The sequence below is a fragment of the Mesocricetus auratus genome, unplaced genomic scaffold (genome assembly GCF_017639785.1).
Source record: "Mesocricetus auratus isolate SY011 unplaced genomic scaffold, BCM_Maur_2.0 Super-Scaffold_100018, whole genome shotgun sequence".
Taxonomy (NCBI): domain Eukaryota; kingdom Metazoa; phylum Chordata; class Mammalia; order Rodentia; family Cricetidae; genus Mesocricetus; species Mesocricetus auratus.
The window spans coordinates 34907424-34921099 of NW_024429199.1; the positions used below are offsets into that span (position 1 = coordinate 34907424).

Consider the following 13676-nt stretch of genomic DNA (forward strand, 5'->3'; position numbering starts at 1 on the left):
CTCTCTCTCTCTCTCTCTCTCTCTCTCTCTCTCTCTCTCTTCTCTCTCTCTCTCTCTATCTATCTCTATCTCTATCTCTATCTCTCTCCCTCACATATACACACACACACACACACACAATGAAAAATCAAAACAAACAAAAACCTCGGTATGACTGACAAATGCCAAAACAAGGTGAAACAAAAAGCCCCTCCCACCTCCACAATGTGGTTTGGTTTTTGTCCATAGCCATGCAGCCTGCCCTAGAATGTGGTTGATATACCTGGTGTTACTCCATTGGAGAAAACAGATTTGTTTTCCAGAAGGTATCAACTGCAGATAGCTTCTTGCAGGTTGTGTCTACTTCCCCTTCTCAGGGCTGGGACTTTGTCTGGCTTGAACCTATGTAGGTCTTGTGTGTGCTGCCACAGGGTCTGTGAGTTCACGTGTGTATCAGTTCGCTGTATCTGGAAGACACTGTTTCTGTGGAGCCATCCCCCCCCCCCCCCGGTTCTCACAGTCTTTCCACTCCTCTTCTGCATGCATCCCGGAGCCTTGAAAGGGGCTTGTCTGATGAAGACATCCCATTTAGGACTGTCCATCCTTCCCAGAGTGCCATTCTCATCTTGGTGATTTCTTGTATAAATGTGGAGTGTATCTACAGACTCTGACAGGGTGACTGAGTTTTCCTTAGGATATAGTGTGGGTTCCCTATCTTTCACAATACCCTGCCTAGTAGGATGTGCTGAAGCCATAGTCACTTTCCCCAACTGCAGACTGCTCTTTGCTGCCTCAAGACTTTGGTTTCTGTCAGTCTTGTTTGCAGGGCTAGCTCCCCATTTTCCTGACTTCTCTACATATTAAGGCCCAAATTAAATGTATATGCAAATACTGTCTGCCCAGATAATTCTGACAGAAAATGTTTTCTCTCCTACATCCATAGTACTTCAGCAATGTAAATGTTATGGTATGTGTAACTCGCTGCCTTTGTTAGAAATGCATGTGTATTACCACTCCTGAACTGTATAGAGCTGTGTTCATACTGAGTGCAACCATTTGCTTTATTTATTTATATTTGGTGGTGGAAGTTGAATTCAGGGCCTTGCACATGCTGAACAAGTACTCCACCAATACTCTAACAGTATCTGCAGCCTGCTTATTTGTCTGTTTTTTTAAATGCAGGATTTCACAACATAGCACAGATTGACCTGAAACTCACAATCCTCTTGTCTCAAAGGCTTCCTAAGTACTAGGATTACAATTGTTGACCACCATGTTTCCTTATAAGAGAAAAATTAGTGTATTAGTGATTGACTCACAGAATTATTTATGCCTTTCTAAATTATATAACATTCTGGTAGGAATAATTCTTTTTAAATGCATTTTTATTTCAGTATTCATGTGTGAAAGGCTCATATATGTACATATATATCTTGATCACATTACTCCATTACTCTCCCCTCCTCTCTCTGGACCTCTCTCTGCCCAGTAAGTCCCCATCCTGTTCTTATGGTTCCTTATTGTTGTTTAATTTTTTAATCACCATTTGGGTTTAATTGGGGTGGCTTCTCTGAACATGCTGTGTTTTATTTACTGTAGCATTGACAACTTGCAAGCACCTGTACCACCTAAGGAAGATGCTTCCCCCTCTTCAGCACATTGACTGTCTGTCGTTCCTCTGCTAGGATGGAGCATCCTTTGTCCCTCAACCACCCCTGCTACAATGTTGTCAGGCTAGATCTAGTTCAGGTCACCATGGTGTCTCCTTCCCCTGACTTTCATATTCTTTGAGTGCCTTCTTTTATGTTGTTCCCCAGTTTACTGTGGGGTGTGTGTGTGTGAAGGTGGAGGGCATGATATAGATGTCCCTTTAGGGCTAAACACTAAATAGTCACTCTCAGCACTTTGAGCAGTTAGGACTCTCTGTGTTAACTACAACCCACTGCAAAATGAAGCTTCCTAGTAGGAATAAATCTAGTGGAGATTTTCCAAGGACTTACATAACTTAGGCTTCCATTACCCTTGTCTTGCTTCTGTAGAGAAGATCTGTAAGCTTGTGAACATCAACCGTAACCTGATGGACACACTTCTAATGTCATTTGGATGTCGTGGCTGGCTAAAAGAGGCTGAAAGTTTACTGTGACCTTCTTAGATTATTAAAAATGTGAACAGGCAAAGCAAATTTCTTAAAGTTACAAGTCTCTGAAGTGGTACCTTCACACCTAGGTCTCTTTACCTATGTCTTGAGCTGCTAACATAACTTATCAGTTTGTACTTTTTTCTTTATTTTAAATGTCCTCTCTTTCTTTATGAGACATTGCCATATCATGTATTCAAAATATTTGGAGGGAAAGGAAACTGTTGCAAAGTCTTTCCAGGAGTATCTATTACCTCTCATAGCTAATGTGTGTCTTTCCAGGAGTATCTATTACCTCTCATAGCTAATGTGTAGCTTACTTTGTCCTCTTTCAGTCTAGGACCCCAGCCCATAGTGGATGTTGTCTACATTTAGGATGATTCGTCCTACAGTTAACATCATCTCAATAACCCCTCTTTGTTGATTTGACATCCTAGCAAAGTGACAATCAGTGTTAACAACTGTCACACTGGGCTAGGGGTGTGCGGCAACAGATGACAGTACACAGTTTATGAGGCAAGAACTTATCAGGCTCCATGACATACGTTAACGGAATAATAGTGATGGTTTTAGTCCTTACCCAATGAACCAGTTTTACAGTCTGCAAGGGAATTCAAATGAAAATGCTATACTAAAAAGTAACCCTTCAGACTACAAAAGGATGGAGTATTACTTGAGCACATTGGAAGGGCACTGGAGTAACACATTTGGTCTTTCGAGGAAGCAGTTGCTAAGAGCACCTCTAAAGGATAACTGAGACTAATCAGAGGATTCCATTTATGCCCCGCCCCCAGACAGGAAGTCAGCATGTACAAACGCTTAAATATGACAGTGCATGGAGAAGCAAACTCCAGAATCAACAAATGGAGTGTGTTGGGCAGGAGAGGTATGAGGGGGAATTTTGGAGTAGCAAGTAGGAATCAGATAGTGATAAATGTATAGTTGTGTAATTGAGATTTGATTTTTATCATGAAAAGAATGGTGAGACTGACACATTTTAAGTAGAAACATACATTTCCCTTTCAGCTTTGGATATCATAACTGGTCCTCTGCCTACAACTGAAATGGGCCAGAAAAGAGATCTTTGTATATTTCTCCAGGAGGGAGGTATGAGAGGTGGAAGGATCTAAGTTGGAAAGATATAGAACATCATATTAAACTTAGTTAATGATTTTCCTTGTTTAAGACAGGACTAGCATTCATGATGACTGTCAGGTGTTTGACAGACAGATGATTAGCTCTGGTCATCAGGACACAGTATAGAGAGCTAGAAGGCTCCAGAGGGTATACATAGTCTGGAACATACTTTCTGGCTTAACATTGGGAGGTGGTATGGTTATTGGAACTGTGAGCTTGAATTTCATAAAGGAATATGGGATGATTATTTGAAATTAATCAGTGTGTACATAGAGTGAAACTCTTTGGTGATATATGTGTATATCTTTGAAAGTATGTAATATCTCAAACACATACAAATTCACAATTTTATTAGTAATTTTTAGGAATGTAATAGGATGTAGATTCATGACTTCAAAGAGTCTGCTCTCTCTTTTCAGTGTCAGTTGTATTTTGAGTTGCTAATCATCAAAAGCACGTAAATCTGCCTTGCCGTGTTCTTATTTGTCATCTGTGTAATTGGTAACTCCCAGTGCAGGTGTTTAATTATATTAAAGTTTTGTGAGCGAAGGAGGTGAACAATGATTAGCTTTATTGTCCAAAATAAGTATTTTATGGAGTAAATAAATCATTCCTCAGTAAGGTGACCTTTCCTTTTCCAGCTTTTGATTGGCTTTGAATCTGGAACAGTTGTCTTATGGGACCTCAAGTCAAAGAAGGCTGACTACAGATACACATATGATGAGGTAACAGCAGTGTTTATTCTCATTGCAGACATTGTCATTGCTATAACACACAGCAGCTTCTCTAAGAATTGAATGTTCAGGGTTAGCTTAGGTTTGATGGTAGGGTAATTACAGAAGTTTTACTGATTTCATCAAAGCACAGACTTTCTTCTCTTAGTAATACATTCACTTCACCTTCCTTTCTGGGGAGTGAGAACACACAGTGTGTTGTTAGTATCATTCATCAGTGAACCTGCTGAGTCATGGAGTTCTCTGAGAAATGATGCTGTTACATCCACAGCTCATGTCATACCTACAGAGATCCCCACATGCTCTCATAGAGCAGTCTGCTACTTTCAAGGAGTATTTCCTTCTCTAATGTATCTCCTTGATTAGATTCAGGTTGCACTGCTCAGCAGTCATATTATAAATAATACATGTGTTTTGTTTTATTAAAATATTTTTGGTGCTAGAGCGATGGCTCAAAGGTTAAGAGCACTGACTGCTCTTCCAGAGGTCCTAAGTTTAATTCCCAGCTTTCACATGGTGGCTCACACCATCTATAATTTAATCTGGTGCCCTCTTCTGGCACGTAGGCAGAACACTGCATACATAATAAGTAAATAAATTTTAAAATATTTTAAATCTCTTTGGTTAACTTCTCAATACTGATCACATTCCATGGAAATAATTTCACTGTAGTATACATAAAGGCAAGGCTTATTTTAAAATTGAGGTTTTATCATAGCTTAAGTATACTTCTGGAGCAATTTACCTGTCTACTCTATTTCAAATTTTGATAGAAATACTTTGACTCAGAAATGTTGTATTAAATTTTGGCATTTACATTCTGTGTTCATCATCATATAAATGCTTTCATCCAAACTGCATTACATTTCTGTATAATTTTAGTCCACATTTATAAGCACACAAAGAACACACATAAGCAGACATTGAATTAAATGCAAATTTTGACTCTGTATGTATAGTAGAACTTCTTCTTGCATTTTGTTTGAATGCCTTCTTGCTGTGCTGTGCAATTTCAGGAGTTCAGCAGGGTACCTTTTAAAGTCTGTTAACCATTAAGAATGAAAAGTGTATCACCATGATTCGAAAATAAGAAATTCAGAGTAACCCCAGGGATGGATTTTCTAAAACTAAGATTTTATAGAGAAAAATCATAATTTAGAGGGAAAAACACGGAGACTGAACACATGTCAGTCACATGAAATACTTTGTGGATAATGGATTAGAAGTATAATATTCCACTCCAGAAGTTTCTTCTTGTGGAGAATGGCACAGCAGTTGTGGGTCTCCTTGGGGACTAGAGAGATGCTTAAGAGTGCTGGGTGCTTTTCCGAGGACCCAGGTTTGGCTCCCAGCACCCACATGGGGCCGCACAACTGTCTGTAACTCCCACTTCCAGAGGATCCAATGTCCTCATCTGGCCTCTGTGTATGTGCACGAGGCACACACATGGAGTGAAACAGTTAGAAGGGAAAGAGGGTGGTCTCCTCAGATTAAAAGTCGCCCCCACAATTATTCTGAGGTATTGGAAATATGCTTTCATGTTATTCCTGAGGAGTTTTCATTGATATTAATCCTAAATATATATTTGAATTTTACGATAGATTTTTTAGCTCATTAGAACAAATTATAATATCTCAGAGTGGCTAATTTCTTCATCAGGCATAACTTGGTAGTTTATGTGTGGGTAGGATTCATTCTGATAAGCTCTAAGAGCACTCCTTTCCTGAACTTATCAGTAAATAGTGCATATGTCATTGTCATTGCTTCCTAATACACATTTTAGAAATACAATGATCAGGAGGAAATAAACAGTTTTAATATGAAATAACTTATTTGTATTGTTAGAGGACTAAGTTATTTTGAGAATGTAGCTAATATATTGATTATCTTGGAAAACTATAAAAATTTACTAAAATCCATTACTAAATCATTTATCACTAGTTTGATAATAGAATTCTCCACCCTCCTTAGGCTATTCACTCGGTGGCTTGGCATCATGAAGGAAAACAATTTATTTGCAGTCATTCTGATGGTACTTTGACCATATGGAATGTGAGGTCCCCTGCTAAACCTGTACAGACCATCACTCCTCATGGTAAGAATGCTTCCATTTTAAAGACTACCCAAATTATAATGGATGGCTGTGTGGTTTGGGGGAGGTTGTTTCTGTTTTAATGGGTGAAGAATATTATGGTCATGTCATGGAATGAATATTGTAATATCTTCTGAATATCATTTCTTCATTTGTCTAAATGGCAGATCATGTTGTTAATTGTAAGAGACTTTAAACTTTTGTCATCTTAAGATTGTTCCAAGCTTTTGATGTGTATGTGACACTGTAGTTGATAATCAAGGCCCCAGCTGTGGGTCATTTTCTACATTTAAGAATGGTGTGTGAGTGCTGAAGGTCATCCAGAGTTTGTTGATCCCAGGGGACTCAGCAAGCTCATAGTCATCTTCCTGCAATATTTGTTACAACACAAGAATGCAGTACAGATCGGTCTCTACAGTGTTTATGGTCTCTTAACAGACAAGTCTCTAGCTGAATTTATTGTACAAAGTAAGGCAAAGAACATTTGATTTACAGAATATCAACCACTCATTCTGATACAATAAATTTTAGTCACAATCAATAGATGTTTTAGTTTTCTAGATGTTTTACGTTTCTAGAGCATATTCATCAATTCAATCAACTATTTTATTTATAGTACATGAAAGGGAGTTTTCATTCTATTAAGGGCCACTGAATTAAAATTACATTGAAGTTCATATACCTGAAAGTCAGTATTAAAATTAAGGATGAAACATACAAAAAAATCTATTTAGATAATTCACCATAAGCCTAAAACCATACCTGTTGTTTATATAAAGTTTCCTCTAATTTTTATATTTGAAAGGACTTTGCAGACTCCATAACATGCCCAAATAAGTCTGCTACTTAAATTCAAAGCATCAAAAAGGCAAAAGAATGAATACATCGAGGAATTATGAAGCTTCCCATGTGCCAGCTCCCTGGGGCCAGGGTGTGTTAAGTTTCTGGCTACAGCCATCATATCTGGCTGCTGGAGCTCAAAGAGAAACTCTCAGGGATTCTCTTGGAGTGATTGTGCCCGCTGATAAATTCTTACAGCCTATTATTTCAAAGTAACATTGTTAGCATTGGCAATATATTTTTCAGTTGTCAATTTTTTAGAAAGTCGCTTTCTAATTGGGATATAATTTGAGCCATGTAGGTAACTTAAAGTTTACTAATAGCAGTATTAAGATGAGCAAAATAAAGAAGATACAACTAATTTAATATTATATTTCATCTAACTGTAAATGTGCAAAAATGCTATTTCATCATGTGACTAAATATACAAAATTGAGATATTTTCCCTAGTATTGTACATTGCCACACATCTGAACTTGGACTGATCACATTTCAGGTAGCCACATGGTGGCAATCATATGGACATTGCTCTAGACTCAGGGTGTATGTGTCGTACAACAACAGTTTCAGCTCATTCTAGTTAGCAAAATTAACAATCATAGGTTAATTTTTGTCAGATTCATTTTTTCTCCTAAGCCTTTATACAACAGATGTTTATTGAGGACCTCCAGTCTCTTGTGGGTGAATTACTAGAAATTTATCAGCCTTGATAAGTTCACAATCAAGTACTTAAAGAGATTTATAAACTGATAACTCCAAACATTTTAATAGTTGTTAATAATAGCATATGTAGTGCTGCATGGCTATGCTGGATCTTGAAGAAGATGGGCATTATGGAGTAGAAAAGGACAGTGCAAGATGATTTTAGTAAGAATATGTAGAGGAGCAGAAGCATAAAAAGCAGGACATTGTAGGAAATCACTGCTAGTCTGGGTAGGGGTTTGATAATTAGCAGGAATGAAAACAGCCATGTGTGATGAAGAATATATATCGGAGTGTATAAAAAGTTTGAACCTCATGCTCAAGACTCAGTAAGTGGCTTTTCAGTGGTACACATAAATTTGACATCTTAAAAACATGCTTTAATGTTAATACATCAGAATGACCTGACAGGGCTCCTAGTTAGTGAGCAGTTGTATTAGGAGTAAATAAAGATAATTTGAGTATTGACAGGGGAAATGGATGCATGATGAAATTCTAGAATAAAATATCAGTAGGTCTTAGACCAACTCTTTGTAACTGGGTGACCAAAGAAGTTAAAGAAACATAACATTCTAAAAGACAAGAAAGAAAGAAAATGTGGAGTAGGGTAATTGTCTTTTATTAAGTTGAATTTTATAACTAATCAGATATTTTCAGTGGTTTGCCAACGCAGTCAGTTTACAGAGTTTAAAGAACTAGTCTGGGTTTTTACTTCAGTAAAATGATACTTAGTTGTGAAATCTATTGAGTCACTAGTGTTCTTTAATTTGTATGTACTTAATAAAATCAGAGCAAGGGCCTTTGTTGTTTGGTTTAGGAGCTGGTTACTTTAGGATTAATGATAAATGTTAGCTTGAGCCAGTGCCATCATTTAAAATGCTCAAGCTGGGAAAACGTGAGCATGTGCGTGAAGAATGATTTGTGTATGAAGAAAAATTTACAGATGAATAAAGATCAAAGTTGTAAGACTAAATGCCAACATACAATCTAAGCAATTTCAAAAGACAATTGAGCAAGAAAAGGAGATAAAAGAATGTTTTTGTCCCTAGCCAGTTTTTATGGAAGATATGCAAACTTAATCTCAGAAAAGCTCAGTAAATGTGCTGATGGCCTCTAAATACTGCCAGCTGTGTGGGCCTGGAACACACACTCAGTGAACACTACCCACGTCAGGCAGCTCACAATCACCAAGACTCCACTGCCAGGGGATCTGACTGTCTCTTGGCCTCCATAGACACCTGCTGTGATGCTGCAGTGCTGTCCTTGTACACATTCCCTAAGAATCAGTTCTTTTATGTCTTCCCAGTAAATGCTGAGAAATGCAGTTTCAATACGTAAATGCTTAACAGATTCATTTCTCTTTCTATAAATATTCTCAAGCTGTTTTCCAGAGGGATTATCCTTCTTAAGTGAAAAGAGAAGCCGTCTAAGCCTGGGCTCTTGTTTATAGGAGATTTTATTTGTGTTTTTATTTCTAGAGGTTCTAGGGTTTGAGCTAAACACCAAGCTCTGGTTTCTGCTGTTTAACTCATATATCTCTATTTGTTCTAGACTTTAGATTGTTTTTTCTTGAGTCAGTTTCAGTATTTAGCTTCCTAGGACTTTTCTATTCTTCTCTTAGAAATCTCATTTGCTGGCATATCATTCTACAGACTGTTTTACAGATTTGTGTTAATTTTGTATATATGTCTGTCTGTGTGTGGACTTGTGCGCATGCATGAAGTGCAGGCAGAAGTCAAACAGGGTGCCCTGGGGCTGGAGTGAAAGCCTAACAAGAGTGCTAAGACCTGAACTCAGATCCTCTGCAAGAGCAGTGTGCTCCTAAGCACTGAGCCTTCTCCCCAGGGCCTTGTTTTGTAATTCTGTCTCTGACTCTGTGATTTGATCTTTCCTCTTCTCTTAGAGTAGCTAAAGGTCAGTTTTAGTGTGTCACCTCAAAGTATTGTCTGAATTTCTTTAATTCTGATTATTTAGTAATGTGTTGTTTAATTTTCACTTATCTTTAATATCTCCATTATTTTTTCTTGCTACTGATTTCTAACTTCACTCTCTTTTGGTTGGAGACTTTTATCTTGTAGGAATTTATCCTTTAAATACTATTAAGATTTTTTTACAGTTTAATGAGGTCTGCTTTGAACATATTTTTCATTTTGAAATGTTTGAAAATACTTGAGAAGAATGTATATTCTGTTTGTTAGGTGGTGTGCTTCCTAGATGACTGTTAATTTAAACAAAGTTGGAAACTTTTGTTGTTTTGTAAATCTTCCATTCACTTATCCTGTATTCTCTAGAAATTAAAGTATTAAAGTCATTTACGTATTATTCTTAAACTGTCTGTTTTTACCTTCTTTGATTCCATTTTTGTTTCATATATATTGGTGCCATTATAGTAAGTATATATTATTTTTATGTTTCCCTGAGTTGGAGTTGACCCTTAGCATGATATCCTGTTAGACGGCTTGTTGTACATTAGGTCATAGACTTTCTGCAAAGCAATTTTATTTATATGTCCTTTACCTAGGAAGTTATCCCAAAGAAGTTTTCAGGATTCATCCATTAAACATATATTGGATATCTAATATATGCCAGACAGTGTTGGATACCAGAAATATGTAGATATAAAAAACCATACACACACTTGCTAAACAACAAGCAAATGAAGGAGAAACATGAAGTAGGCATTCTGGCACAAATCTCAAGTTGCAAAAGAAGACAGAGTGTGTTGGGGTGACAGTCCCTGAGAGTCCGCAAGACCATTTCCAGTTTCCATGATTTTTCAGAAGAAATGTAATGATATTGAGAACACTAATCTTCATTTTTTTAAAAAGGGAGGATAGATGTTTTCTGTTTCTATTTCTGTCACGAACCTTTAAAGTTAGATAATGAATAGCGATATTTTTAAATACAAGTATTTATAGGAGTAGGTTGGCTTATAATCATTTTATCATAATAGACAAATGGGGTCTTATTTAGACGAAATATCAATGAATTTCTTAACAATTTAATTTTGCAGTCCATGGTACTTGGGTGAAAATGTGATAGAGGTTTATTTTTTTCAGATTGTGCTACTTTAAGTTGTTTATTTACTAGGCAAGTTGAAATTCTATATTGCTCATCTAGTAGTCACAGTTAACATTTGGGAAGACTACCATTTTTCTCTTGCTAGGATTTAATCACATAAACGTTAGGTTATTTGATTCATTTGCCCCTTTGATAGTATTTCACAGAGTTATTTGACTTCATCATTACAAAATGTCTTGTTTAATACAAATATTTCTTTCAGAGTTATTTTAAAACATTCATTGATGGGTTTCATTTTATATTTCATTTTCATCTTATTAACTAGTGTATCTGAAATTAAGAGCTATTTTGTCTAAAAGGGAATTTCATTATACTTCATTTTCACTTTATAAATTATCAATGTAAGAATGTAGAGTAATATAGAATTTAATGCAGGAAAATATATTTTAGGAAAACAGTTAAAGGATGGGAAGAAACCAGAGCCATGCAAGCCTATCCTGAAGGTGGAGTTCAAAACGACTAGATCTGGGTAAGCTTCCTTCATTGCTGTGTTCATAGTTACAGGTGATGCAAATAGCGTTGGAAGCTGTTTAGTAAACTTTGAAGCTCTACTTTAGAATAGTCTACCCTGTCTTTAGCTTTATGCTTTCACAAGTTAATAAAATACATAGGATAAATTACCTGAGGCTCTTTGATTTTAGCAGTTGATTGGAAAGTAAATTATTTTTCATCCCAAAAGTAATTGATGTATTCTGTTGGTCCTAGGAACAGTAATGCTTATTTGCTAGTGTGAAAAATGTGGAAAAGGTGATGAAGGGAAATAATAAAAATATAATCTACCCTACATGTGTTAACTAAAAGTCATACATTCAAAAATTAAATTTCATAATGTTTGACAGTTACAGAAATCAATGCAACATGCTACTTTCAAAAAGCTGTCAATTTTATTACAACACCAGTGCTCATATGAAAGAGTTATATGGATTAGATGATTCCCCCAATGTAATTGTCTTAATTTTATAAATCAAGAGCTTAATTTTATAAATCTCACATGTGTCTATAGAAAGTCTTTTACAGTGTTTCTTTGAAAATTTTGCATCTCTTTAATTTCCAAAGGAAGAGTTTTTAAAGACTTTCTATTCTAGTTATTGTCAGTTGTCTTTACTAAAGGAATCTAAAGAGTGAGAATCTCTCAAATCGAAGCAGAAAACTGTGCATTGAGGTCCAGAAATCAGTTTTGATTCTGATGCTGCTGGTCCATTTACGTATTGCAGTTTATAAACGTGAGAGACCTGCCTTCTTTCCTTTTTTAACCTATCCTGACTCAGCTTTGCCCTGTCCTTCTGTGAGAAAAGGCTCTGGGCTCTTTTTGTCGGGAGAAATTGCTCTTACTCATTTTTTTTTCCATTCCTAGCCTTTCTGTGAGTTCTGGGAGGAATACACTCTTAGAGTTGATTAAGAAACAGATAGTAAGTTGAATGAGATCCAGGAGGCAGAACACCTGTTCAGTTGACCTTGGAAGCCCTCACTATCTAATCTTTGGGGCAGAGTTGTTTGATTTCTTCTAGCTTGGATGTTCTCATTTTTACATACATGTTCTATAGGTGACTGTGATGAATTTAGTAAGATATTCATGTATGCACATAACTCTTTGCAGTAGGAAACCCTCAGCCACCAGTTAGTATTTGTCACATTTGTCCTATTCCAAAAGAATTAAAATAGGAAAAGTAGACTCTTTAAAGCAGCTGTAACGGAAGATAAAAAAGGAAAAATCCCAAATAAAAGGTCTTCTTTTATGGATCATAAAGTGAGGTCTTTAAATGTTGCAAACCAAGGAGCAAGCCCAAGCCACTGTCCTCTGTGCTCAACCTCTGTCTGTTCTGTGTCATGACAGTGCTGCTGGTACAGTCCCAGTTTACCCAACACGGGAGCGCCACTTTCTTGTCACAGATTTGAACTGAAATTTTTAAAAAGATATATTGCATACCTGTTTTTATGTCTGTAGCTCCCTGTAGCTAAATTTGGAACCTGCCTAGAGGTTCATCAACAGATGACTAAAAATGTGACATGTATACCTAACAGAATTGTATTTGGCTATAAAGAATGGAGTTATGGCAATGTCAGGAGAATGGATGGAACTGGAGATTCTCATGGTATTTAAAATACAAATAATGGAGAAAAGAAAGGTCTATTGAAACTACAAAATCTAAAAATGAAGATTTTAGAAAAGAGTCAAAGAGGGAAGCCAAAGTATAGATACAGAAAAGACATTCTTTCTTAAATACCCTGCAGTTTTTGCGTGTGTGTGTGTGTGTGTGTGTGTGTGTGTGTGTGTGTGTGTGTGTGTTATGCATCTCCAGCAAAGCAAAACAGAAAGTCCCTGTATTGTATTGGCTATTTGTCGCTTTGGCAGGATATCTGATACAAACAACTCCAGGGGAGTAGGGTTTATTTTGGTTCACACTTAGGAGGATATACAACCCACCACGGCTGGGAGCCTGACTGTGAGGGCTGGGCTCGCTGAGCCAGTAGGAAATAAAGTATGTGGCCGAGCCTCGTGTGCCACCAGGAAGCAGAGTGGAGATCGGCTGTGCTGTGCTCCTTTCCTCACTTTTCCACTCCGGGACCAGCACCCTCAGAAGGGGCCAGCCACAGCCAGGCGGGGCTTCCTGTCACAGTTCAGCCTCACTGCAACACCCTCCCAGCCACACCCAGAGTTTATCTCTGAGATGATTTAAGTCCTGTCAAGTTGACAACCAATATTAACAGGCCCAAGTTTGCCCTTGTTGGCTTGAAATCCAATGATACCACTTTGAAACCCTAACCTGCCACCTCCGTTCATCTCTATGTAACACACATTTGATCTACCGGGAAATACGCAAATGGTTCCAACGTTGTTCACAAGTCTATATTCAGAGTCTGCTGGGTCTCAAAAAATTCTCTTTAGTACCTGTCTAAAACAAAACAAAACTTCATCATTTACAGTATATACTAGTGCAGAGTAAACACTTGAAATGGAAGAATGGGGTGTGAC

The 13676-nt window shown here is 37.1% G+C and overlaps 1 protein-coding gene across 7 annotated transcripts in view; it reads left to right on the top strand.

Annotated features, from left to right (window-relative positions):
* Positions 1–13676, top strand: part of Stxbp5 (syntaxin binding protein 5) — a 126865-nt gene that overhangs the window by 48031 nt on the left and 65158 nt on the right. For all 7 annotated transcript variants that reach the window (XM_040728423.1, XM_040728422.1, XM_040728424.1 and 4 more), the window contains exons 7-9: positions 3895–3978; positions 5959–6082; positions 11093–11171. In XM_040728423.1, the coding sequence (XP_040584357.1) occupies positions 3895–3978; positions 5959–6082; positions 11093–11171 (287 nt within the window). The remainder of the gene's footprint in view (positions 1–3894; positions 3979–5958; positions 6083–11092; positions 11172–13676) is intronic.